Source organism: Cydia pomonella, chromosome 18, assembly GCF_033807575.1.
Source record: "Cydia pomonella isolate Wapato2018A chromosome 18, ilCydPomo1, whole genome shotgun sequence".
Classification (NCBI taxonomy): domain Eukaryota; kingdom Metazoa; phylum Arthropoda; class Insecta; order Lepidoptera; family Tortricidae; genus Cydia; species Cydia pomonella.
The window spans coordinates 1,667,908-1,693,111 of record NC_084720.1 but is presented as its reverse complement, the minus strand read 5'-3'; the positions used below and the strand labels follow the sequence as shown (position 1 = coordinate 1,693,111).

At 39.5% G+C, this 25,204-nt stretch overlaps 2 protein-coding genes across 2 annotated transcripts in view; one reads left to right on the top strand and one right to left on the bottom strand.

Moving 5' to 3' along the window:
* LOC133527634 (A disintegrin and metalloproteinase with thrombospondin motifs 16-like) overlaps positions 1-3,006 on the top strand; it is a 100,053-nt gene extending 97,047 nt beyond the window's left edge. Inside the window, exons 16-18 of the mRNA XM_061864724.1 lie at positions 388-536; positions 1,205-1,583; positions 1,795-3,006. Coding sequence (XP_061720708.1) covers positions 388-536; positions 1,205-1,583; positions 1,795-1,925 — 659 coding nt within the window. The 3' untranslated portion in view covers positions 1,926-3,006. The remainder of the gene's footprint in view (positions 1-387; positions 537-1,204; positions 1,584-1,794) is intronic.
* Positions 3,007-3,596: 590 nt separating this feature from the next.
* LOC133527640 (uncharacterized) lies at positions 3,597-19,499 on the bottom strand. Its single transcript, XM_061864738.1, has 10 exons — positions 19,230-19,499; positions 17,892-18,098; positions 16,615-16,804; positions 15,643-15,821; positions 14,950-15,060; positions 13,560-13,712; positions 11,714-11,891; positions 7,926-8,143; positions 6,275-6,440; positions 3,597-4,338 (listed from the first exon to the last, which is right to left on the bottom strand). The coding sequence occupies exons 1-10, from the start codon at positions 19,409-19,411 to the stop codon at positions 4,234-4,236; spliced, it is 1,689 nt and encodes a 562-aa protein (XP_061720722.1). The 5' UTR covers positions 19,412-19,499; the 3' UTR covers positions 3,597-4,233.
* Positions 19,500-25,204: the final 5,705 nt, after the last annotated feature.

Sequence of the window (25,204 nt, the reverse complement as noted above, 5' to 3'; positions counted from 1 at the left end):
AATAAAGTTAAAAAAAAAATTCAGAACTGGATTTAGCAGGTTTATACCCCCTTATTCATAAACGTCTACTAAAGTTACCAAGCCGGTAATAATCGTTTGTCCCTTTCCATCATACCAATACGTCGGAAAGCGACTTCAACTTCAACTTCAAAATTTTATTTGCTAAAAATGCACGTACATAATAAATGTTATTGTCAGACATAATCAATATTGGTATCAGCGCATTCAGCCCGAAGGCATGCAAATCATATCATATAGAACATATTTACAAAATATTTACAAATATACAAAGAAACTTAAAGCGACAAGCGATTATTAGCGGCTTGTCAACTTTAGTAGACGTTTATGAATAAGGGGGTTAACCAACGATCTGCCTTGTTGTAACAGAGGACCCCGACCGGCCCTGTCGAATAGCGTGCCAAGACGAGCGCGTTTCACATCGCTTCTACTTAGTGAACGGCCAAGAAGGCTGGTTCCCACTGGGAACATCTTGTGGGAAAAATAACGCTTCTTATTGCGTCAGCGGGAAGTGTTTGGTAAGCCTAATTTTAATGGAATATCTTCGACGCGAAATAAATTAAACTCGAAGAATCTGGGTTTATTGTTATTATTTTATTTTTATTTATTGGAAAACCAACAGCACACATGAAACATATTAACAATATATATAACAACTGGAGGCCAATTATAGGTTCTTACAGATAGAAATACACGTGATAGATAAATAAATAAAATAAAATAAATATTTATAGGACATTATTACACAAATTGACTAAGTCCCACAGTAAGCTCAATAAGGCTTGTGTTGAGGGTACTTAGACAACATATATATAATATATAAATATTTATAAATACTTAAATACATAGAAAACACCCATGACTCAGGAACAAATATCCATGCTCATCACACGAACAAATGCCCATACCAGGATTTGAACCCGGGACCATCAGCTTCGTAGGCAGGATCACTACCCTCTAGGCCAAACCGGTCGTCAATGCTCAGAAAGATTCCTTGCACGGGCATGCGTAACGCATAGAGCTGTTACTAGTTAACTGTATTCTGCTGTTAATCAAAGACTTAACAAATTTGGTGAAAGCACCACTTGATGAAAATTATTCACATTCATTTTTATCGTGAACTATTTCTATTTCTTCCTTAATTTAATTTGTTCTAATACTTTTAATAGTATTTATTCCTTTCCAGGAATTCGGTCCAGATAATACCCCACTCTCCGAGTCCGTCTTTACGCTTCCTCTCCTCAACCGCAACGCCACCGTATCCGTGTCGCGCTCGTCCCGTCACCGCCGCGACACAAGCTCCGATACACATGGATCCGACACAGGGCACAGATCCGACTCGGAGCACGAATCCGACACACGGCATGGATCCGACACGGAGCACGGATCTGACACGGAGCACGGACCTGATACGGAGCACCGATACGATACACGGCACGGATCCTACACACAGTCCGGATCCGACACGGAGCGTGATAGGAGAAGCTTGCGGGCGCGCGGCACGATAACTGCGACGTTGGAGCAACATCATTTGGACGATATTATAGCTAGATTGAATTTGACTCGTGAGTATTTATCTTTTCTCTCCTTTTGTTGTTATGGATATAGTTGTCTGTCAATGTCAAATATATTAGGCTGTTAATCATAACAATGACATCATTATCATCATCAGATAATTAATTGAAATTATACCCTTTTGGACCTAAGCTTAGCAGTCAGACTACATATGAAAGCGACCTTTTCCAGTAATTTTTATATTTTAACTTTTTTTTACAGAAAACCACAACGAGCACATAATCTACTACGACCCCATTCCTGATACCATCGAGGTGGACTTCAACAACCCCATCCACATCGCGCCGGATGACACCATGATACGGAAACCACCAAGACCTACCTGGGACTGATCACTAACAGAACACTGACAAATCACTGCCAGATACCAAACAGTACGGATCCGACACGGTCTTTAACAATCCGATACATATCGCGCCGTAAGACATCATGATACGGAAACCACCAAGACCTACCTGGGACTGATCACTAACAGGACACTGAGAAATCACTGTCAGATACCAAACAGTACAGATCCAATACGGCCTTTAACAATTCGATACATATCGCGCCGGAAGGCACCGTAATACGGAAACCACCAAGACCTACCTGGGACTGATTACTGGCAGAACACTGACAAATCACTGCCAGATACCAAACAGTACGTTCTTTAACAATCCGATACATATCGCGCCGTAAGACACCATGATACGGAAACCACCAAGACCTACCTGAAACTGATCACTAACAGAACACTGACAAATCACCGTCAGATACCAAACAGTACGGATCCGATACGGTCTTTAACAATTCCATGATACCGGAAGACACCATGATACGGAAACCACCAAGACCTACCTAAAACTGATCACTAACAGAACACTGACAAATCACTGTCAGATACCAAACAGTACGGATCCGATATGATCTTTAAAAATCCAAGATACTAAACAGTACGGATCTGATACGGTCTTAAACAATCCGATACATATCGCGCCGGAAAACAGCATGATAAATAAACCACCGCGGCCTACCTGGGACTGATCAGTAACTGAACACTGACTAATGACCCGATACCGGACACCTTAAGTTTAACAATCCGGCACATATCGCGCCATAACGCACTATGATACGAAATCAGACAAAATTTACCAAGAACTGATCACTGGCAGAATATAATCTATTACGAGCCGATACTGGACACTACGGACCTAATACGGTCTTCAACAATCCGATACATATCGCGCCGGAAGGTTATATGATGATGATGACCTGAGACTAGAATAAACTGCTAGGTGTGATGATAATTTTCGACGGATGTTGATTGTTGACTAATCTAATAAAATTGTTATAATTACACAACTTATTAGATTGACTGAAAATTTAAATAGAGAAATTTATTAGGATAACGTAAGACAGAATATATAAGAGAGAGAGAGATAGAGTATATAAAATACTGCTGCCTTCAGTAGTGATGTGAAGAGGTATTAGAAGAGAGGGGTCTTGGGGGATTTTCTAATGATTCCTGCTCTGATTCTATTATATTAACTGATGATACTAACATGAATTTCAGAATTGAATTTAACAACTTAGCTCAAAGTACACAAGTCAGACACTTTTTTATATTGATTTCCGTACCTATAGATAGAAATAATTTTGGTTTCCTAGTTTAACAAGCACCAAGTTTGTAGCTTAATTGCGAAATGTTATAAGTTATCGGTCTTTTTAGTTTTAAATTAGACACGCAATTTATGTTCTGTGAAAATGTAAGTCGCTGATATCATTTCGCAATTAATCTACAAAAATGCGTGAAATAGTGCAAAAATTTATCGCCACATATCAAATGTTAGCGCTAGATGAGTTCCCGTATATTTTGCACTTCTTTGTGTATTTTTTCTGAAAGTACGGTGTCTGTTAATTTTTAGATAAGTAACCTTTTTTCTACCAGTTTTAGATATGTTTGACTGCCTCGTTTTAGTATACATTTTAGTGTAAGATACCATTTTGTAAATATAAAAACAATATGTGATCAAAATTAGTATTTATTTTAGAATTTTATACTGTTACATAGTTATTTAAATTAAATATAATTTACGAAACTAAACGTCTTTTATATGCTCAACATCTTTCAGTAGTAAAAAAATGACAGCATTCAAAATTATCTAGTCAGACCAAGATATGCACAAACCTCGTCGCTCGTCGAATAAACCGGTTTATTTAGGTTACAATAAAGTTCTTAAAACGTTCGCGTTCTTATTAAAGTTCGGAGGAAAACCGAAATAAACCGGTATTTATCGCTATTTTTAAAACCGGTTCCGAGCCGTGGTCAAAGGGTTAAGTACAAGGCTCGGAACCGGTTTTTTCTTCATACAAAAAATACCGGTATTATTACGTTCTTTTTCGTTCTTTGGTCTATTATTTCATTTTCAACGGGACTATCTAATATTGCGAACTTGTTACCTAAATACATGATCCAGTCCTACGTAAAGAGTATAAAATAATTAAAAAAATTGGGCTATTTCGGGATTTAAAAATAAACCGGTTCCGAGCCCTGGTTAAGTATGCCTAGTATCGAGTAATTTTTCCGGCACCGCGGAATATATTGCAGAATATACACGATAATAAATATACAATATGGCAACACCACTACTAAATAATATACTAACAGAAGCTCCTGGTGTGTGCGGCGCGCATGGCGGCCGCCAGCCTGGTGCGGTCCGACAGGAAGTACTGCCACAGCTTGCGGAGACCCTGCTTGTCGCCATTCTGAACACAACAGATATGTAATGAATATGAAGGCTCGCCATCATCAGCGTCTCCCATGATATGTAGCACTATGGGCGTTGGAATTCAAATTGAACGAGTCTTCGTACGAATGAAATATGTTTTATAATTATCAAATTAGAAAATAATATCACAATGATCTTCAATCAGGTGCCTAATATGTTATTTTATAATCCAATATGATTTTAATCCGCAATAGGAGACGATTGAACTAGATTTAATTAACAGGCGTCGGCGCTCCGTCAATGCCTTGTCACGCGCCGCCTTCATTGGCCACCGTCGTAATCAATATGGCCGCCGGCAAATGCCTTGACGTTCCGCCAGAGTGAATTGATAGCAACTTCACTCTCGTCTGTGTAAACGTCACTTTAGTTTGCAGTGTTAAATCTAGATGGCGCCACGTTGGGGGCGCCGTCAAATAGAATCAGGCGTTAATACAACAATATTTACTTTGCTAATCCGCAAAACGATAACGTGCTAATCAATCAGTGCTAACCCGTTATACTTACTTGCGTATTTTTACATGCAATGAATGCTCCCACATTATCACCGCAAAAATATTCACGCAATAGTAGTTTATGTGACTGCTACATAATAAAAGGCATTAAAATACACGAGTGTGGGGCACGAGTTAAAAAGATCACACGAGTGTTTTAATGTCTAATTATGTATAGTTACATACACTATTTTATCTACACACATTATAAACTTTCTATGAAATATTCACTAACCCAAATTACAGTCTCCGTTAGGGCATCGTTACCAAATCGAATCGGAACTCGCGGATATGTGGCGTCACCGAAATATTTTTATCGGTTATTTTACACGAAAGTTAGTGTCCAAGGTTCACACCCATATATCTTGAGTGTTAGTGTCCAAGGTTCTCACCCATATATCTTGAGTGTTAATGTCCAAGATTCCCACCCATATATCTTGAGTGTTAATGTCCAAGATTCCCACCCATATATCTTGAGTGTTAGTGTCCAAGGTTCACATCCATATATCTTGAGTGTTAGTGTCCAAGGTTCACACCCATATATCTTGAGTGTTAGTGTCCAAGGTTCACACCCATATATCTTGAGTGTTAGTGTCCAAGGTTCACACCCATATATCTTGAGTGTTAGTGTCCAAGGTTCACACCCATATATCTTGAGTGTTAGTGTCCAAGGTTCACACCCATATATCTTGAGTGTTAGTGTCCAAGGTTCACACCCATATATCTTGAGTGATAGTGTCCAAGGTTCACACCCATATATCTTGAGTGTTAGTGTCCAAGGTTCACACCCATATATCTCGAGTGTTAGTGTCCAAGGTTCACACCCATATATCTTGAGTGTTAGTGTTCAAGGTTCACACCCATATATCTTGAGTGTTAGTGTCCAAGGTTCACACCCATATATCTTGAGTGTTAGTGTCCAAGGTTCACACCCATATATCTTGAGTGTTAGTGTACCATATATCAGGATGAGGCGGATCATGGTCTTATAGATCTGTAGCTTATCTGCGTCTACTAAGAAGCTCGGACACCAACACTTGTGCAGCACCGCAGCGCAAGATGTTTTAAGTTCGGATGTTGATTTCATCCTCCCCTGTATGTATGTCAATGACAGTATTTAAATTTGGACACACCCTTGTAAGTGTTTTTACCCACAAGTAGATTCTGTTCTCCCTTTGGGCACGACTGTTCCTGTATTGCTCCATGTGTATTCCGTTTTGTCATGGTTGGTGGCCGGTACTTATTAAGACCCGAGACTCAAGAACACATATCTGTGGTCATCGCACTAATAAATGCCCTAACCGGGATTTAAACCTGGGACCTTCGGCTTCATAGGCACGGCACTACCCGCTAGGCCAGACCGGTCGTCAAGATACGAGGCAGATGATGAAAATCGGTGATATTTTGTTGATGGTCTCTTACTTTAACGGATGAGAAGCTCCCACCGGCCTCGGCGACCTTCCTCTCGGCCTGCTCCATGTGTCGCTGCAGACGATGCGTCATGGCGGCCACCGCCGTGTTCCAGCAGTTGGGCAGCTTGCTGCAGCCGTCCCAGATGTACTGGCGGAGGGGCAGGGTGGCTTTTTGGCTGGAAAACACAATTTACTGAAATAGATACGAAAGGTAGCCAACAGGCCAGACCAGGGTCGAAGCAAATTATTGGTCAGCCAGTTTAATAAAGTGTAGTAAGAGACAATAGAGTGCTTGCTCTCTCCAGACAAATGTTGAGCCCGGGGACCGAAGTCCACTGAGAGCTGGTCGGAAGTTGTATATATAGCAACTAACATTTGGAACTCCGTAAGCGTGATGTAGGTTTCTACCAAATTTCGTTCTAGGTTGTTAACGCCATCTGTTAGATCAATGTGGCACGACGTCGACAATGACAGAGGGGACGCCACAAAAGTATAGTCGACAAACAATAAAAAACTCATTATTGTAATCTTCTTAACGTTGTAATTCGAACATTTTTGCCACCTGAGGACCGCCCGGCACAGGCACTATAGTTTTTACGAATGTGAATGCCACCTGGACTTGCTAGGCAGAAAGAAAATTAGAATATTGGGTAAAGCTTTAGTAATGTTCCAAAGTAACTCTATGGCTCTTCCTGAACACATGACAGGGTTTCTGGTCTAAATGCACTGACATAAATGTACTAGATATAGTCTATTAGGCTATCGAGATCAAATTGTGTCCGCCATTTTCGGCGTTTGACGTCTGTCACGAAGCTTAAGAATAAGCGTACCTAGCCAGAGGCGAAACTGTTATGACAACTGTTAATTTTCTGCCTACATACACACTGTAAAGAATCTAGATAAAATGTATTTATTTCCTTACAAGTGTGTGTGTTTTACATATGTGACGCTGACGACATTAAAATTTATAAAAATATAAAGCATAATATACTCTTTAAATAAAAGAAAAAAAACTCCAAAAAATTACGAGATAAAGGATAACATATCATTATTGTGTATATATTCTGCAAACTATAAGGTAAGTAATCATCAGTACGTACAGCGTACAGGTTACATCTGCGAAATATAATCTTAGCGCCAAAGAAAATGGCGCACCACCTTCTTCTTCTTCTTCTTCTTTAAGTGCCTTCTCCATCCCGGAGTGTTTAAAGTGACATTTCAAAATAATTTTGACCAATGAGTTTTTCGGAACTTATGTACGAAATATCATTTGATATTTACCACTAGCTTTTCGGTGAAGGAAAACATCGTGAGGAAACCTGCATGCATCTGCGAAGAAATTCAAAGGTGTATGTAAAGTCCCCAATCCGCATTGGGCTAGCGTGGGAACTATAGCCCGAGCCCTCTCGTATGAGAGGAGGCCTGTGCCCAGCAGTGGGACGTATATAGGCTGAATCATTATTATTATTTCAAAATAATTTTAATGAGCTTAAAATAAAAGTTTTTTCGCAATGGATTGTTATTATGTTTCTTGATATTATTAGAATACATTTCATAACGCAAAAAGGCATTTTTTAATTTTTTTTTTCATTTTGTTCGAGATGCCGATTCTAGTAATATACCTCAAAGTCTAAATGAGTAAATTCCATGTTATTACTTACAAATTGCTACATGCTTGTTCTCGACTCTCGTAGCCCTCATAAACATGTTCTCTTAACGCACAGATCTCAGTTCTCAGGTCACAGTAGCCCTTAAGCAGGAGCAGCGCGTCGTCGGAGCCGACGTCGAGGACGGCGCGCAGGGCGTCGAGGAGGCGGTCCGACGAGTCGAGCCGACGCGAGCAACACTCCTGCTCGTAGCTGATCTCGTTCATTGATTTCTGGAATTATCTTATATTAATTGTATACAAGCAGAAACGTCTGATAACGATGCTATTAAGCTTAGAATAAAAGTGGAAAAATTACTGCCTTTATCTTATACCTTTAAAGGAGTAAAATTTTGGATATATATATAAATAATAAATAAATAAATATTATAGGACATTATTACACAAATTGACTAAGTCCCACAGTAAGCTCAATAAGGCTTGTGTTGAGGGTACTTAGACAATGATATATATAATATATAAATATTTATAAATACTTAAATACATACAAAACACCCATGACTCAGGAACAAATATCCATGCTCATCACACAAATAAATGCCCTTACCAGGATTTGAACCCGGGACCATCAGCTTCGTAGGCAGGGTCACTACCCACTAGGCCAAACCGGTCGTCGACAATATATATTTCGGGGATCACGAGAATAGCTCTAATTTCAATGAAATTTACTATATGGGGGTTTTCGGGGGCGAAAAAACGATCTAGCTAGGTCTTACTTCTGGGAAAACGCGCATTTTTGAGTTTCTATATATTTTCCGACCAACGCTCGGTCTCCCAGATATTACATTATAGCACTAGTGAGCTGTGGGAAATTTAAAAGTTAAATATTAGGTTTAAAAGGGGGCAAAGTTGTTGTTTAACCGCTCGTGCTAATATTGATACCCGAGCAAGCGAAAGATTCCAAAATTACGGCCAGTGTAGACATGCCTCGGTTTGGGCGCAAGGAAATTGCCTCGCGCATATACTCGCTCTGTGTGGATATGCCTATTAAACAAAAAATTCTACGTCCCCTACGTTAGCTATGGTTAATATACATTAAATTATGTAAAATTATTGTCCATAATGTAAATATAAAGAGAGGAAAATGGGGACTACGTTTGTATGGAGAAGCGACCGTCCTCTTTCTTCTTAATGGTGATGATGACTTTTTAAATGTTTTTTTTTCCGTAGCCTATGGACGCCTGCAACACCAGAGGCATTACATGCGCGTTGCCGACCCTTTAAAAACCTGTACACTCCTTTTTTGAAGAACCCCATACTGTAGCCCCTCGGGAAAACCTCGGCAGGAAGCTCATTCCACAGCCGGAGCGTCCACGGGAGGAAATTCCTCTTAAACCGCACAGTACGCGACCATTTAGGTTCTAGGGTGTGAGGGTGAACACCCTGCCGTCGGCGAGCGGTGCGGTGATAGAAAGCGGCCGTCGGCATCATGTCAAACAATTCCTCAGAGCACAGCCCATTGTACAAGCGGTTTTTTTTGTAAAGGAAGTCAGTCGATCTTGATTCTCCTGAGGATCAAATGTCTATATAGGACTCATGGCATTTAAGCAACACAAAGGTCAGAAATGAGAGTTAAAGTCTGACGCTCGCACTCGACGATTGAAACGTCTCTAACAAAATTATACTGTAATGTGCCGTCACAGTACATTAGTCTGTCCTAAATCTTTGGAAGATCAAGAAATTTGCTATTTTGACCCTGAAGTACTACATTGATATATATAGTTGTCATACAATTTATTTTTCCATAAAATGTAACGAATTGAATGGTACCATTTAGTTTTTTCTGTTTGAAAGTCAAAAAAATATTTTTTTTTTTCAGTCTTTGGAGCCTTGTATTTTTTTATAATCTCAATATGTCTTTTAAAGTTCCTCTTTTTTTATAATGGATGGCTCATTTTCTATCCATTTAGCTAAATTTAGTTATGTTTAACATGTGTCAAGTACACAATATAGATAGATAGATATAATACTATTTATTGGCACACCTCAGTAAAAAGATACAAGAAAATAAACAATTGATTCAATGTAGAGGCAGACAACAGGCGGTCTTATCGCTAAAAAGCGATCTCATCCAGACAACCTTTGGGTAGCGGAAATAGAGAAGTTAATCGAAAAAGTAGGTGTTGCACAACTGTTATGAAGCATTCACACACACAATTACAGTGAATAAACCACATATAAGGAATACAAATCGACATACATAAACATACATATAAATATATATATCATTTTTTATACTACGTCGTTGGCAAACAAGCATACGGCCCGCCTGATGGTAAGCAGCCTCCGTAGCCTATGTACGCCTGCAACTCCACAGGAGTTACATGCGCGTTGCCGACCTTAAACCCGCCCCCCCTCATTGAGCTCTGGCAACCTTACTCACCGGCAGGAACACAACACTATGAGTAGGGTCTAGTGTTATTTGGCTGCGATTTTCTGTAAGGTGGAGGTACTTCCCCAGTTGGGCTCTGCTCTAGATCTGGAATGACATCCGCTGGCTGTGCCCTACCACACAAGGCGAGATGACATTCACAATGCCCATACCTCTCTTTTGGACGTAGTTTAAGGACGTACCCGGGTCGGGGTAATTAACCGAAACATAGCTAAATATGACAGTAGCAACTTCACTTCACTTTCTCGACACGTGGCAAACCAAGAACAAGCGGGCATCTCGCTCGTTTTTGCCCAGAACGTGCAAGTTGTGGAATGAGCTACCATCTGAGGTGTTTCCCTTGCGCTATGACATGGGGTTCTTCAAGAAGCAGGTATTTAGGGTTCTCAAAGGTTGGCAACGCATAAGTGGCTCCTCAGATGTTGCTTATGTCCATGGGCGGCGATGAATAAGAATAAGAATAAGAATAAGAAACCATTTATTGCCACACAAAATACAATGTTTCACTTAAAAATAATAATAATAGGCATGCGCGGCAAAAGGAACGGACTCAGCGTACGCTGCGTCAGCCATTTTATTACAAATTGATTGCGCAGCGCTGATTTTCAGTCCGTCCCCTTCACTGAACCACATTGATATGACATGCGGGTTAATGGATTTTTTTGTTTTATTACCAGAGATAGCTAGTGTATACAATTATAGTACGAAAAAATAAAGAAATTTTTATTACAAGTGAAAATTTATTATTTTACTGACTGCTTCCCATCAGGCGGCTCGTCTGCTCGTTTGCAGCCTATTACATAAATAATAAAAAAGCGGCCAAGTGCGAGTCGGACTCGCCCATGAAGGGTTCCGTACCATTTATGACGTATTAAAAAAAAACTACTTACTAGATCTGGTACAAACCAATTTTCGCTGGAAGTTTGCATAGTAATGTATATCATATATTTTTTTTAGATTTTTCATTCTGTTATTTTAGAAGTTACAGGGGGGGGGGGGGACACATTTTTTCACTTTGGAAGTGTCTCTCGCGCAAACTATGCAGTTTAGAAAAAAATGATATTAGAAACCTCAATATCATTTTTTAAAGACCTATCCATAGATACCCCACACGTATGGGTTTGATGAAAAAAGATTTTTTGAGTTTCAGTTCTAAGTATGGGGAACCCACAAAATTTATTGTTTTTTTTTTTCTATTTTTTGTGTAAACATCTTAATGCGGTTAATAGAATACATCTATTTACCAAGTTTGAACAGTATAGCTCTTATAGTTTCGGAAAAAAGTGGCTGTGACATAATCGGACAGACAGACGGACATGACGAATCTATAAGGGTTCCGTTTTATGCCATTTGGCTACGGAACCCTAAAAAAGCATTATGTATGAACTTACGATCCTGTCAACAGCCGCGGCGCTCTCGGACGTATAATACTCTCTCAGCTGACTCGAGAGTTGCAGGAACTCCTGAACGTTACGTAACGCCGCGCGCAGACAGTAGTATAGCGTGCGGTCGAGGCACAAGGCCTGCTGCGACACGTCGAGGAGGTGGCTCAGGTCCGAGTGGATTCGTCTGTCAAGTAAAATAATACGTTGAACTAAACTAAAAAAAAAAAAAAATATAAATATATAAAATTATTATATATATATATATATATATATATATGTATATATTTAATTTTTTTCTTTTGAACGAAACTATTATATGCAACTAAACTATTAATTTTAAATAGTTATTCCATATTGCTTATAGTTGTCATATTTTCTGAATTCTTTTTCTCACTGCACCCACATTCGAGAATTTCTGTTATGCCATATGGTTGACTGGTAGAGAATGCCTTAAAAGTCCGCCATTTGTACTTATTTTTATTGTGCAATAAAGTTTAAATAAATAAATAACTGTAAAAACATATAAAATCCTACATTAAGTACAAAACAGGTGACTGTAAAATGTGTATGAACTCTTTTATTATAAACTTCATTTAAATTTAGGTACCTGATCTATGTAGGACTCCACTGAGCAAGCCTACTTTTGAAATATTTTTTTTTATACAAAAACGGTTGCTATTAATATTAAACATTGTTTTCTAAACCAAAACTACTATTAACATTTACGACGCCAGATATATCCTGCCTAAGCTCCAAATTACACGCCAAAGACGGATTAATCCGTCAAAGAGCACTGCGAAACATAGACCTACGCGCATATACATAGAGTCCAATTTCAGTTTTAGCAGTCGAAAAGGTTAATAAGTTTTTTTTTTTTTTTTTTATTTACCAAAAAAATACAATATTTTAAGTACCTTAATCTAATTTTTCGCCAAACTGTGAAACAGTTTGTTGGCGGTGCGCTCTAAAATAATCTTAAACTAAATAGGTACCTACACTAAACATTGAGTAATACGGTAGGTAGAAGTATGAGCATAGTAACATACCTATAATCTATACCTATAGTCGATGACTCATTATTGTTTTTATATACATATTGTTCTTTTTCTTAAAATTCATAGTTTAATTTGTGTATCTAAACATAAATAAAGTCTTTATTTGAATTTGCACACATTTCAGTTAAATATATTACTTTAATGTCCACATTATTATGATAAATTCCTCATTTCCTATCTATTTGACGTAATAGGTATTTATTCTAATAAAGCTCTTAAACAATCTATATTGACTAACTAAACTAAAATATAATATTACAAAATTAAAACTAAAATTAAACCTAGAAATAAAATAAAATCAACTACTATAAAATATACTTACCTACAAAAAAAAAGGAACCAATTATAAAGAGAATACCCCTTCTAACAGGTCGGTCTGCGGCATGAACCCCATGATACTGGCGGCATTACCTCTCTGTATGGCAAGGGAAACACGTTGAGAGAGGTACGCGCCAGTTAAATATATATATATATATATTTATTTATTTTTTATTTATTACATACACACAACCATCGTTACAGGATATCCTAATTCGACAGTATGGAATTTGACACACAAAGTAAAATAATTACATAGGTATACAGTAAATAGATTAAGTATTACAAACTACAGTAACACAATACATACAGCGTATTATTATACATATATTAAGTATTAACGCATGTTGTGTTTACCTATTATTGGATAGACACTTGCTCATGTATTTTTGGGTTTTTATCTGTATTTTTTGTAGTGTTGTATCTGTTGGTAAACCTTAAATAAATAAACTAAAATAAATAAATAAATATTAACTTACTCTCTGACAGCCAAAGCGGACCTCGCAGTGGTTTCGGCCGCTAACCTTGTACGGCCTTCAACAAATTCCTTCACTGCGTCTTGTATTTGTTGGTCAAGTATTGGCTCTTCTGGTTCCAGGTCTAAGGCTGCTTGCTCTTCTAATGACAAATGACTGTAATAAAACAAATACACTTGGAATCTGTACCCCTAGTGTAAATAAATTCGATTTCGAAACGTGACGTACGCGTTTGCGTTTAGTCTCATTTTGTATTGGATTTAGAAAGAGCGCGCCAAGCGGGACGTTTTGGAAACTCAAAATCCTATACAAAATGAGACTTAACGCAAACGCGTTCGTCACGTTATGATGTCGATCATATTTACACTAGGGGTACAGAATCATATATTTTATTCATAATAAACTTGGTAGAGTTACATACAACAGTATAACTAATTTTTTTTATATACTACATCGGTGGCAAACTAGCATACGGCCCGCCTGATGGTAAGCAGTATCCGTAGCCTATGTACGCCTGCAACTCCAAAGCAGTTACATGCGCGTTGCCGACCCTAACCCCCTCCCACCCCTCGTTGAGCTCTGGCAACCTTACTGACCGGCAGGAACACAACACTATGAGTAGGGTCTAATGTTATTTGGCTGCGGTTTTCTGTAAGGTAATTAAGGTACTTCCCCAGTTGGGCTCTGCTCTAGATCTGGAATGACATCCGCTGTGCTGTGCCCTACCACACTAAGCTAGACGACATTCGCAATGCCCATTCCTCTCTTGTGGACGTAGTTTAAGGACGTATACCCGGGTCTATCCCGGTACATAAGAAAAAAACATACAACTGAATTGATAACCTCCTCCTTTTGAAATCTTGAAGTCGGTTAAAAATACAAGTATAAATAAAAAACGTAAGAGTTAAAGTTTACTCTAAAATGGTCTCAGCATAATACTAATCGTCCGGCGAGACAATTTGCTGGCCGCGATCGCACCCTTTGCGGCGGCGACCAGCGCCATCTTGTCTACTGTCTATGGGCAGAGAATTTAAAATAGAGGTGGATGTTCAAAGAAAATTTTGTAGCCACAGTAAATTTACTGCCATCTTTCGACACATGATTAAAACTTTTGGAAACTCCGTTTAATTTTGATCCTTATTATTTCACTGATATGTTAACACATTTTGACGACCGGTTTGGCCTAGTGGGTAGTGACCCTGCCTACGAAGCTGATGGTCCCGGGTTCAAATCCTGGTAAGGGCATTTATTCGTGTGATGAGCATGGATATTTGTTAAACCCGCACATCACGCCTATCGCGTCATCGTGAACTTTATCAGAATGCAGGAAGGTTCATATTGGACTGTCAGTTTACGTCTTAGTCGGACAAAGAGTTAAAGTTAAAATACTTACGCTATTCTACTGGGATGTACGTTCTGGTAGTTGGCAACTAGAGCCAGTTTCGCTTGCTCGCCAGAAAGCTCTGTCTTAGCGTCAATGTATGCCAACGCTGCGCTGTATAATCTAAAAAAAAAAAAAATTGAGGCTTTTGGAAGGGGTATTTCTTAAGGCTTTGCTTACCAAAGCCGTTGCTAGCTCAAACCCTTTAATTTGGGTTTTTAAGCGCTTCATAATACGGGTAAGTTCCTTAAGCGCTAACCTCTTGTGGGGATTATAAATTATAACGTTTATTCCATTTTTAACTTTCTCTTGGTAAAAATAGAATCGAATATTGAATATTTAAGTGTAACGTAAAACAAGCAAAAAAAAATTTTTTTTTTTTTATTTGGAAAAGAGGTAACAACACTAGGTTGTCACCCGCGTCGTAAAAACGATTCTTTTGAAATATTACAAACTAAACACAACACAAACATACAAATACTACTAATATTCGTATTCGGGTAAAAATAAATTTAAAAAAAAGTTCAAGCTTGTTTCTAAAAAAGTTTTTTTTTTTATTAGCAATGAATCCTATTTATTTTTCTAGCTCACTGACAACCTAATTCAAAGATACATAAATCATATTTGGCTATATTATACAATGATTAAGAGGACTATAATATTAATTATACAACGGATTAGCAAACCACAATATTTCATTGTTACCTTTCTCCCATAACGGATGCCTCGATCAGAGCGCACCGTAGATCCCCATCGGTAACGGTATCATTCTGTCTCTTACTGAACTTGCGGGACACGTATAAGTCGAAATGGGACGCGTATAGTGTCTGCGCTTGCTTATATGACTCGAATGGACCAAAGCTGAGGAATTTCTTTGCTATTTCCTGAAATGATAAAGATAAAAGGCATTTATTCGTGACAGTCACAAACATGTACGAACATGTACAGTACAGGCAACAAAAACAGAAGAATCAACAAAAAAAAGAATGAAAAGAAGAATGGAATCAACAGTTTTTACAATTATTTATATTATTTGTGTTTAAAGTTTATGTAAGTACTTGGTTAGACACCCCTATTTGTGGTTCATGTTTATTTTTTAAGTTCAACCATAAATGCCACTGTAAACGACACTTTTTTTTTTATACTACGTCGATGGCAAACAAGCACACCCGCCTGATGGTAAGCAGTCTCCGTAGCCTATGGACGCTCGCAACTCCAGAGGAGTTACATGCGCGTTGCTGACCCTAACACTCCGCAGAGCTCTGGCAACCGTACTCACCGGCAGCAACACAACACTATGAGTAGGGTCAAGTGTTATTTGGCTGCGGTTTTCTGTAAGGTGGAGGTACTTCCCCAGTTAGGCTCTGCTCTAGGTCTGGAATAACATCCGCTGTGCTGTACCCTACCACATAAAGTGAGATGACATTCACAGTGCCCATACCTACCTCTCTTTTGGACGCAGTGTAAGGACATACCCGGGCCCCAAAATAAATAAACAACAAATATACCTAACTTGAAATTAAAACACATCACGATTGCGATGCAATGTAAGGGTCACCCACACTAGCGTCTCCCGAGCGACGTTGGCGTAACTACGCAGCGACGCCATTTTCCATAGCGCTGCCTATACTCTGTAACTTTAGGGCGCGGATCTAAAATTTACTAAATTCATCTCACCTTATCCCCATGTGCGCTGCTATATAAAGTAAGGCTATCAGCAATCACATCAACCACACCATCAGTGAGTGTCTCAAGTTCCCCGGCTAATGATGTACATTCTTCTGCTAATGCTGTCTCGTCCTGGGCTAGCTGGTGCTGCGCTGAGTTAAGCTTGGTGATCTCTCGGCTTAACTCTTCTTTTGCCAGACTGAAACATTACGTTTTAGGCAAGTAAACCATTAATGTCGATGTCAAACCCTATACATGTGCAACTTGTGGAGTGACTACACCAAAAAAGCCTACAGTGCTCTGCGCGTCCAGTACAATAACGCCTTCAGGGGGTTGTTGGGGCTGCCCTGGCGCTGCAGCGTGTCGGGAATGTTCGCCGCGCGGAGAACAGACTGCTTCCAAGCCGTGCTGCGCAAGGGGCTGGCGTCCCTGGGCGAGCGCGCGCGGGGCAGCACCAACACTCTCCTGAAGGTGATCGCTGAGAGGATGGACAGCCCTATCCTCAGACACTGGATGTCTTTACATGTGCAGTCTAATTGTAATTATATTTTCTACTAACACACCTAATATAAGTGGTAATACTAACATAATATGGATGTGAAATAAATGCTTTCATTTCATTTCAAAACAAAAAAACAAGAAAACAGTAGAACACAGATTAAAAGGTTTCTCAAAGTTAATGGGCATTTCCATTTTAATTTGTACTTTGAAGTACAACTAGAGTCGTGTTTCAGTATCGTCTAACCGTCATTCTTGACGAAATGTATGCGACTTTAGACGGGTCTACACAGAGCGAGCATATGCGCGTGGCAATTTCCTCGCACACAAACCGGTCAATGTAGACGTGCCTCGGCCGAGCGAGCATCGAGCGAGGAAAACGATGCTCGCTCTGTGTGTACGCGCCCATTTACCGTCAATTGTGTGACTATTGCTAACCGGCTAGTACACAGTTATAAAACTGTTCATATATTATTGTATGGGAAGTTTCATAGTTCACTGCAGAGTGAATTTGATTAGCCTGCTAAGTGTGGTTGGTGCACCTAGTTCTTAGTGAAAAATGTCCTTATATATTATGTGAAATTTACTTACTTACTTACTCTGTTGGCTCAGCGACCGTATCGATGCAAATAAATAATTTCGGATTTCTGAAAAATTTCACAATCCAGAGTTGACTTTGAACTGTGCTAAATTGAAAATGGTTCTAAGTGAAAAAAATCGAATTTCTCTGAAATTATGACATAATGACATTTATCAATATTTTAACTAAACAGAACCAAATTACTCACTCATTCTTGTTAATAAGATCCTTAACAATAGCCTCATGTTTCTCTAACATCTTCAGCCTCTCATTCTGCATCTGAACATCCATCTTGGCTGCCTGCAGCGACTCCTGGTCTCCGGGTAGGCAGAGCCCAGGGAACTCCTCTTGTAGCGAGGTTATGTAGCGGTCCAGGTCTTCGGGAGAAAGGAGATGCTGCTCAATTTCTGCATATCTGTTTTAAAACATCATAATTTATCTCCTAACATGACTTAAAGCAGGGATTGGAACCGTTTTTATTGCAAAAACTTCAAAATAGTGATATATTCTGGCTTATAAATTATTATAGTATAAATACTCCAAATGAAAAAATTAACACAACGAAAAGGTACCTTTTTCATTCCCATACAAAAAATACTAGTCTACTATCCCTGATTTGAAGTGTAAATTATTTTTGACTCACTTTATTAGTTACTGATGAAATGAAAAATAAAAAAAACTGGTACCATTATCTATAAAAACGGTCACCCATCCAAATACTGACCCTGCCCGACGTTGCATAACTTCGGTGATTGGATGAGAACCTTGAGATTGGAAAGAAATATTTATTTTACTTTGTTTTGTAGTATTTTTTGTTATAGCGGCAACCAAAATACATAATCTGTAGAAATTTCAACTGGCTAACTATCACAGTTCATGAGATACAGCCTGGTAACAGACGGAAGGACGGACGGACAGACAGACAGCGGAGTCTCAGTAATTGGGACCCTTTTGAAACCCTAAAAATTAGTTCCAAGGTCAAAAATACTTAAATGGAACAGTTTACCTCTAATCTAATTTTTAATTTGTTTGGTTGTGTTTGTTGTTGTAAGGAGGCCTGCCAGGGATCTATTATTTTGTAGGCGAAAAATCTTGCAGAATGGAGAGCCTCGGTGCACAGAGCACGGTGTCATGAGGAAACGAGAAAGAAGTATTAAAAGGGGTTTAATTACATTTTTTCGATTTTTTTGGGATAAAAGTAATGCTACTTTGCTTTTATGAGAATTGAAATTCAATTCAAAAGATATCCTAAACCACGAAGATATTAAGACCTCAAAATAGATATAAGTTTCATTAGCGTAAAAATTGTACATGTTTTTCCATCTAAGCAGAGGCGTAGCTACCGCCGTATCTGCCGTATCAATTATACGGGGCCCTCGGGCCACGGGGTCCCCCAGCGTGCGTTTTTGTGAGAAATCTTTACCCTTCCTAAGGGCCCCCAAACAAATTTTTATACGGGGCCCCGCCAAGGCACGCTACGCCACTGCATCTAAGTATCCTTTATCTCAGTTGCCACGGCGATATTAATAAAGGAAGTGATCTTTACCTATATTTTTCACGGGCAGTTAAAGCATTGGAGTGATCCAAACTTTTATAAAGCCACTGCAAAATACCAGAAAGCTCAGGATCATTGAACATCCATTCAAACGACTTTCTGTCGCTCTCCACTTCCAAACTTTGGAGGAAAGGCAGGAATTCTTCGTCGCTTATGTAGTTTAGCGGATTCATTGTGTAAATAAACAGTTTTTATCATGTAACAAGTAAAAATTCGCCAAGATTAGACGGAAAACCGTTGAAAGTTGAAACCTTCAAATGAACTATAATGTAATATCAGTGTCAAGCTATCATCTGTCAGTGTCATAGACGCGAGGTGTATTTTTCTTTCTACTAATTGTCTGTCCAAATTGTACATAAAAATTACAGAATATAGGCTTCTTCTCGTAATTACTACATAAGTATTACTTACTTAAAATTTAAAATTGTTTATATTATCTACTTTCGATATTACAGCATTAATAAGTTGTTAAAAAAATATCTATCGTTTGCTGCATAGCCTTCAACTAGATGTCGCTGCTATGCATTATGCTATGGGCATCAGCTTTAGGTTGTGTACCTAAACTCCATATTTATCGCTTATTCACATTGACTACAAGAGCGAGTTAAATTTAATAATATTAACCAGTGTAATATGATCTCGAGGTTACTAAGAATCGTTTACAGTCCTCAAAAGACATTTCATACTAGTCATGACTACCTAGTGACTCGTCCAAACATACAGCATTAAAAACATTTTGCTAGTGACGCGCACTAGGCGTCCACATAAACACCCATTATATACATATCCTTGTGTATTTATATAACCAAACTACGTGGTCGGTTGACCTTGAACTTGCCACCGTTCAAGAGCGAGGATGTGCTGATTCGGGGGTTCACGAATCGCGATTGGACAACTACTCACTTCCGCGTCAACATCAACTGAATGATTTACAGTTTGATCGTGGATACACTTTGTTTGCCGTTTGCAGCCCAGCGATGAGGAGGAAGCGATTATACTACTAGCTATAGATATTGCTACCTCACCCTCACCTCATCGCATTTAATGGCTTTTCCATACTAAATGCTCAAGGAAAGACAAGAACCCGGGTACGTCCTTAAACTACGTCCAAAAGAGACGTATGGGCATTGTGAATTTCATCTCGCTTTGTGTGGTAGGGCACAGCCAGTGGATGTCATTCCAGATCTAGAGCAGAGCCCAACTGGGGAAGTACGTCCACCTTACAGAAAACCGCAGCCAAATAACACTAGACCCTACTCATAGTGTTGTATTCCTGTACGTAACCATTTTGTACAAAGTGAAAGCAGTGAAGCTATATTTGTTGTGAATATGTATTTGCAACACCTAAAACTCCTTTTTCAATGCCAACATAAGGTGCGTATTCTTCATTTTGCTCTCGAGTATAGGCAATGCGCTTAAAAACTTCCTGAAAATCTTTACATAAGTAGGTAAAGATAAGTCCATATATAAATTGTAAAATTGATAGCGTTTAACAAGGTCGATGCGTATGAGTTTGTTATGTTTCGTTTTAGTAGCAACTAAGATCTCTAATTCTTTCAATAACAATTTCTTTTAGTTTTAATCGCACCGCCTACAATGTTTTCTGCTTTGCCCTAAGGTTGACTGGTAGAGAATGCCTCATGGCATTAAGTTCGCCTTTTGTACATTAAGTTTTTCTTTTTGCAACAAAGTTTTAAATAATAAATAAGATCGTGCTCTTAGCCTATTTGTTACAAGCTCCGTTTATTACAGTTTGGTCCATGATGTCTAATTCCCTAAATGTCTGTTTCCACGAATATCTATTTCCCTGATTGTCTATTTCCATGTATGTCTTTTTTCTTGTAGTCTAGTTCCACGAGTGTCTATTTCCCCGAATGTCAAGTTCCAATGCCTCTTTCTGTGAACATCCATTTCCACGAGTGTCTATTTCCCCGAATGTCTAGTTCCAATGCCTCTTTCTGCGAACGTCCATTTCCGGGAATACGTACCCACGGGGTCCCAGAGACCCAACCCGTACCGCGAAGTACGATAAATGAAAATTTGCTATCTCCCTCCCTATCACACTTGCAAAAGGGATGCAAATAGCAATTTTTCGAATTTCGAATTTGGTGGTTATATTCATGATGTATGACAATGAAACTACTTACATAGTCAAGACAAGTGGCCTCTCCATATTATATTCCTTCGAGAGATAGATATGAGGTGACAGCTGACTCAGGTAATTAAAGTAAGACGTGTGCTACTCTATAGCTACGTAAATATAAATATAGCGTGTGCTACGCTATATTTATATTTCTATACGAGTACACATTTGCGACCATTTACGGCTACTATACATTCAGTGTATGGACATATGTCGTGTATGGGCGTATGGTGACTAGAGTACTAGACATTCGGGGAATTAGGCTTGTGGACACTAGTCGTTTCAGTAAATGGACGTAACTCGACTAGACATTCGGGGAATTAGGCCCCATGGACCGAACCGCCGATGAAGCTGACAATTTGCATACATATGTAAGTCGGGTGACAATGCAATATTACGGTACCATCAAGCTGATCTGACGATAGAGACAGAAGGTAGCCATAGGAACTCTGTGATATAAACGAAACCTAATTGTGTTTGGGTTTTTTAAATTGTCTCGATGAGTATTAGTTGCCTGTGGAAAAAAAGTTCAGTTTGCAATAAAAGCTTGTACCAAAAATGAAATTTTTGCCAAAAACTTATTTTAATTAAAAAGCAACAATTGATCTTATGATCTTATCAGGGTCAGTATGAGCAGAGGCCTATATGTCGAATATCAAAAGCAATAGAGACAGATAAAGAAATTTAATATTTTTTCGCGATTTCGAGGTACCTCCATTTTTTTTTGTTCTGTATATCATCTGTATATAGGTGTACTGTACCATATCGTATAGGTACCTTTTATATACGATGTCCGTATAGCCTCCGAAGACCAACCACCGAGTCCTCTTATCTACAATGTGCCACAATCATGTCAAGCCGTGAAAGGCTGTTGGAGAGTTATCGAGCTGCATTGTGCAGTTCAGACTTGCTTCCGTCGTGCTTTCCAATGCTTGTTTCCATTTAAACTTAACGTCACGTTATTTACACATTTATGGCCTCACATATAAAACCCCACAGAACAAGTGGGTCCGACCACAGGGTCCGACTCTGTATACTTTTCTCATTCAGTACGTTGTTCTCTTTACGCATATAATCAATTGAATTGAATTGAATTTATTTTATTTCAGACTTTTTCAAATCCATTTTTTTTTTAGTAGTTACACATGTAGAAAAATGGTTAGTAAACAATGATGACTATCAATAAATTAATAAATTTAAATTAATAAAACATAAATAATCCTATAACAATATTTTCCGGGTGATAAAACTCGACAGCATGCGTTTTCTCACCCAGAAAAATAAGATAGGATTGTCCCATCTCTCGGTAATGGCTTTCAGGTTACTGTTGGTGCTGTTCCATATCCTGTGCACCAGGGAGGCAACACGTTTACGGATTATTGTATAAAAATAATCAATCAATGCCTACTTAATATTATAAAATGTGAAAGTAACTCTGTCTATCTGAACCGATTTAGATGAAATATGATATAGAGATAGTTAAGAGGCCCGGGGAAGTATAAAAGGTAGTTTTCATCAATCATTATGTACCTATGATACGTATCATTTCACGCAGATGAAGTCGTGGGCATAAGCTAGTAAACAAGTAAAACAACTACACATAGGGAATATTACTCCAACGCTCTGCCGCCAGAGTGCAGCACTAGCACGTATCTTAAACCATAGAGTAACTTATACATACTCTGCCTTAAACTGTATTTCGACAAGTTTTCATATATGGAGGGTAGAGGCAAGGAACAGAATCTCCTTAAGGCAGAACTGTTGCAAAAGTGCCAAGCTTTCAGCTATAAGTAATAGTTCCAAATATCTCCAGAGTAGCGCTAGAGTAGCTAAGAACCTAGGCGTTATTGACGGAGTGGAGTGCGCTGTCTATGATTAGATTTTTCTCAAGTATTCTAGGTATTGTAGCGCCACCTATTTATGGTTTTTTGTCGGACAATTTTTGATATATGGAGATGTGTTCCTTGCCTTTACCTTCCATATTTTCATAGATAATAAAATGTGACATTGATGCATCAAGGCGGTTTATCTACAAAGGGCCTACCGGGAAACGTGAAAATCGAAATTTAGCTATCTGCATCTTTATCGCTTATGGATCCCTATTCAGCGGCGTAGAAATCAAACTCGGAGATCCATATAAAATTTATAATAATTAAAAGATATTTACAAGCGTGCAAAGTACGGAAAGAGTTTAGGCGACAGAAAGAAGCTAAATAGAATATTATAATCGCGTAGCGCGCGTAAGCAGAGGCTAGCGATAAGGCGGAGAAAAGCGGCGTGCGTTTAGTGCGAATCTCTGGGAGCCTCTGTCCGAGCGCGGGCGATGCACTGAGCTCCGGCCGGCCGCGCCGCGGTGGGGGCGTGACGTCACAGCCAGGGACCGCCAGGCTGCGGGCCGCTCCCGCCGTCGCCTGACTTCGGGCCCGCTGGAGCAGTAATTAGTGTGGAGTTTATGGTCACCACACCACCCCCCTTGGAGATTTATGGACCTGCGACATAAAAATCAGGAAAAGTTACTTTTCTGCCCGAGCGTGTTGTCCTGACGACTTGAGACGGGCAGACTTGGGATTGAGATGAGTTGTCGTCACTCAACACATAAGCTGGTTTGACTCTGTCGATCGAAACTGTCACTGGTCCTCTTTGTAGCTCTAGAGTAACAGTTTTATCGGTTCGCTTCAAGACTTTCAATGGGCCTGTGTACGGAGCTTCCAAGGACCCTCTAAGATGGCCTTTTCTTAAAAATACATGGCTTGAGGTTTTAAGGTCTTTATGGACAAAAACTGACTTCGTACCATGCCTTGAAACAGGAGCAGGTCTGATTTTAGCTATGTGCTGTCTCAACTGGGAAACAAAGTCTACTGGCTGGACCTTATTCATAGAATGTGGTTCTAAAAACTCACCAGGGATCCTCAGGGGCTCACCATAGACCATTTCTGCCACTGAGCAGTGTAAATCTTCCTTCCACGCCGTTCGTAGGCCCAAAAGTACGATGGGTAGCACGTCCGTCCATCGTATCTCATTGTGGGCCATTATAGCGGCCTTCAAGGATCGATGTAGCCTCTCGATCATACCGTTGGCAGCTGGGTGGTACGCCGTGGTGCGTTGAAGTTGGATGCCGCACAACTTGGAGAGTTCTTTAAATAGATGGGACTCGAACTGCCGGCCTTGGTCAGTGGTCACGATCTGTGGACAACCAAACCTTGAAATCCATGTATCGCAAAATGCCTTAGCTACCGTCTCAGCGCTGATATTTTGCAGCGGTACGACTTCCGGCCAGCGTGTAAATCGGTCTATAGCAGTTAAACAGTATCGGTTGTCGCACGAAGATGGTAGGGGTCCCACGAGGTCTATGTGAACATGAGAAAACCTGGAACCTGACAGTTCGAAATTTCCTAGGGGAGCAGAAGTGTGTCTCTGAACTTTCGCGCGTTGGCATGACTCGCAGCTCTGAACCCAGTTTCGCAAGTCCTTGCGTACGGAGGGCCAGACGAATCTGTCTGTTACCAGTTTGGTCGTAGTTCTCGCGCCTGGGTGACTCATTCCGTGGACGGACTGGAACACTTGATGACGTAGTTCCTTTGTGATGAACGGTCGTGGCTTCGACTGAGAGACATCGCAAGTAATGGAAATATTCATACCTTGCATTGGTACAAGCTTTAGCTTTAGTGAAGAACCACTGGACATAAGGTTCTGCAACTCGGCATCGTTTTTCTGCAGGCGTGCTAATTCCTCCAGGTCTATAGATGTTGAAATGGCTTCAATCCTAGAGAGGGCATCGGCAGTCAGGTTATCCTTTCCTGAAATATGCCGAATGTCTGTTGTA

Excerpts from the sequence above, each read along its gene's own strand:
- LOC133527640 (XM_061864738.1), bottom strand. The coding sequence starts at position 19,411 with ATGAATCCGCTAAACTACATAAGCGACGAAGAATTCCTGCCTTTCCTC. Across the intron at positions 16,805-17,891 it reads GATCTTATTAACAAGAATGA|TCTGGCAAAAGAAGAGTTAA; the intron begins GTGAGTAATTTG and ends GTAATGTTTCAG. Across the intron at positions 15,822-16,614 it reads GCAGCGCACATGGGGATAAG|GAAATAGCAAAGAAATTCCT; the intron begins GTGAGATGAATT and ends TTATCATTTCAG.